We start from the raw sequence: 2,615 nt of genomic DNA on the forward strand, positions 1-2,615 counted from the left end.
GCACACAAGCTGGAGGACACTCCCCATCCCACCAAAACCCCTAAGCATTTGAATATCTTCCCAGTGCTCTGGTGAAGCCGAGCTCGCCGTGGCAGAGGAGTGGACACAGAGCTCACGGCACTCCACATCTCGTTAGCTGGCCCCAGTGATTCTACCCCCATTTCCCACTCTCAGAGGCAAGCTAAGCTCCCATCCTTAGGTCTGCTACTTTTCTTGCAGGCTTCGTGAATCTGCAGGAAGATGTCTCACTTCTTAGACAGCGTTTCCATCATCATTAGCACTTTTTGCAAACATGCAAAGCAAGATGGAGACCAGTCCAAACTCAGTCGACGGAGGATGAAAGAGTTCATCCAGAAGGAGTTTGCAGATGCCATAGCGGTGAGTGCTGCAGCAATGGGGAGGGCTCGAGGCTGAGACTGGAGGTCAGGATCACAAAATGTCCTGGAGAGGGGGTAATTCATATGATCAGATCGAATAGGGATGGAGAGGCTTTTACCAACGGTGAGCAGCAGATGTGTGCTTTTGCACTGTCCGCGACAGCTCTTTTTTATCAATTTTGTAAAGAGCAAATGGGAAAAAAATGGAGAATGGACTGTGGAGAGGTGTGGTTACCTTCAAGGGGTGGAAGGAAATGTATCCAGTGGAGGAGTACAGCATCTCCCAAAAAGAGAGCTTGTTAGCTGTGGCCATCAGGAAAAAGGAGAACACAGACACGGAGGAGATGCAGAGCTATAAAAGAGAACCTGAGAGATGCAACGAGAAAAGATGGCCATTATCCCTGAGTTTGCATTTCTCTGACAAGGAGCAGGAAGGCTAAAATCCCTTTTTTGTTTCCCTGTGTGCGTTTTTCCTGCAGAACCCACATGACCCTCAGACGATTGACAAGATTCTGCAGTTTCTGGAGTGGGATGGGGATGGGGAAATAGATTTTAATGAGTTCCTGCTTTTGGTATTCAGAGTGGCTAAGGCCTGCTACTGGTACCTGCAGAAGGGACCATGCCTTCTGCAAAAAACAAAGCTGGTAACCAGTGGCAAGACACTGCAAGAGCCTGAAATTAAGAACAGAGGAAGCCGTCGGCAGCTGCAGGAAGAGGAACCACGAACCCATGAGACCAATCACCATCCCCCCTGCGAACCTGAGCCGCAGCGAGACACCAGGATCCAGGAGCTTGAAACACTAGAGGAAACGGACAGTCATCATCAGCAACGAACCACACAAAGCAGAGACGATGCAAAACGAAGCACAAGGACAAGAGAGCTGATCCCTCGGGTACATGAAGAGAGGAGCCAAGAGCCATGCGACCAACATAACAGCCAGAGAAGACGTCAGCCACCTGAGCAGGACAGGCTAGAAGATTTACAACACCACAAGTGCGGCAGCTTGAAGGAACGTCAGCTTGGACCACAGGCGGATGAGAGACAAAACCAAGAGGGGCCACAACCAGAACAACTGGCAGACGTGAAGAGTCACAGACATCCCTGTGAACCAAAACCACTGCCAGACCAGTGGAGTGGCCACCAGCCACGTGAGCCAGCACTACCAGCATATGATCAAAGAAACCATCAGCCACAACACCAACAAGCAGTGGAAAATGGAGGAAGAAGTCGCTGGCCACATGAACCAGAAGAAGCAGATAGGGGAAGTCACAAATGGCCACGTAAGCACGAATTACTCACAGATGAGAGAAGCCGCTACCACCTACGTGAGCAGGAACAAAAAGCACTTGAACAAAGCAGCCACCAGCCATGTGAGCCTGAATGCCTGGATTCAGAAAGGCCCCATCAGTCATATATCCAGGAACCGCTAGAACTGGACAACAGATACTTTGAGAAATGTGAGCAAAAAGAAACTGTCTATGAAGAAGAACAGAAACAAGAAGATGAGATTGAATACAGAGAAACTCAGAGACGCAGCTATCAGGTGCAAAAGTGTGAAGAACAAGATGATGCAAAGAGAAAGGATCAGCCAAAGACACACCCAAGAGAAGAATATGAAACAGAACGTAGTCTGCCACGAAAACATGAAAGAGATGGAATGAGAAACCGTGAAGCCGTGAGGTACGAAAGGACGCGGGAGACCACCGAGGTCTCCGCAGAAGCAGACGTGAAGGTCCACCGCGTGTCCCGGGAACTGCAGCCTCGTGACGAGGGAGAACGGAGGGACCGCTCCCGGGAGTGCGAGGAACCAGAGGACGAGACGAGGATTTGCCGCGCACGAGACAGCGAAGAGCCCGTGGTGCGCGAGAGGAGGCTCGAGCGCCAACGGGACCTGGAGGTGGAGGTCCACGAGCGCCGAAGCTGCCTCACTCGCGAGAGGGAAGAGCGAGGCGCCCCCAGAGAAGAGCGCGAGGCCCACGATGGTCGTGACTGTCGCGCCCGGGAGCCCGAAGACGATGCCAGGAGACGCCGTGAAGCCGTGAGGTACGAAAGGACACGGGAGACCACCGAGGTCTCCGCAGAAGCGGACGTGAAGGTCCACCGCGTGTCCCGGGAACTGCAGCCTCGTGACGAGGGAGAACGGAGGGACCGCTCCCGGGAGTGCGAGGAACCAGAGGACGAGACGAGGCTTTGCTGTGCACGAGACAGCGAAGAGCCCGTGGTGCGCGAGAGGAGGC

At 53.0% G+C, this 2,615-nt stretch overlaps 1 protein-coding gene across 1 annotated transcript; it reads left to right on the forward strand.

The window, feature by feature from the left end:
- Positions 1–240: 240 nt before the first annotated feature.
- On the forward strand, positions 241–2,599 carry LOC118258609 (trichohyalin-like; the record flags this gene model as incomplete). Its single annotated transcript, XM_035567478.2, has 2 exons — positions 241–378; positions 857–2,599. Coding segments are annotated over exons 1-2 (1,881 nt in total), but the record flags the coding sequence as incomplete, so codon positions are not given.
- Positions 2,600–2,615: the final 16 nt, after the last annotated feature.

The sequence above is a fragment of the Cygnus atratus genome, unplaced genomic scaffold (assembly GCF_013377495.2).
Source record: "Cygnus atratus isolate AKBS03 ecotype Queensland, Australia unplaced genomic scaffold, CAtr_DNAZoo_HiC_assembly HiC_scaffold_427, whole genome shotgun sequence".
In the NCBI taxonomy this organism is placed as follows: Eukaryota; Metazoa; Chordata; class Aves; order Anseriformes; family Anatidae; genus Cygnus; species Cygnus atratus.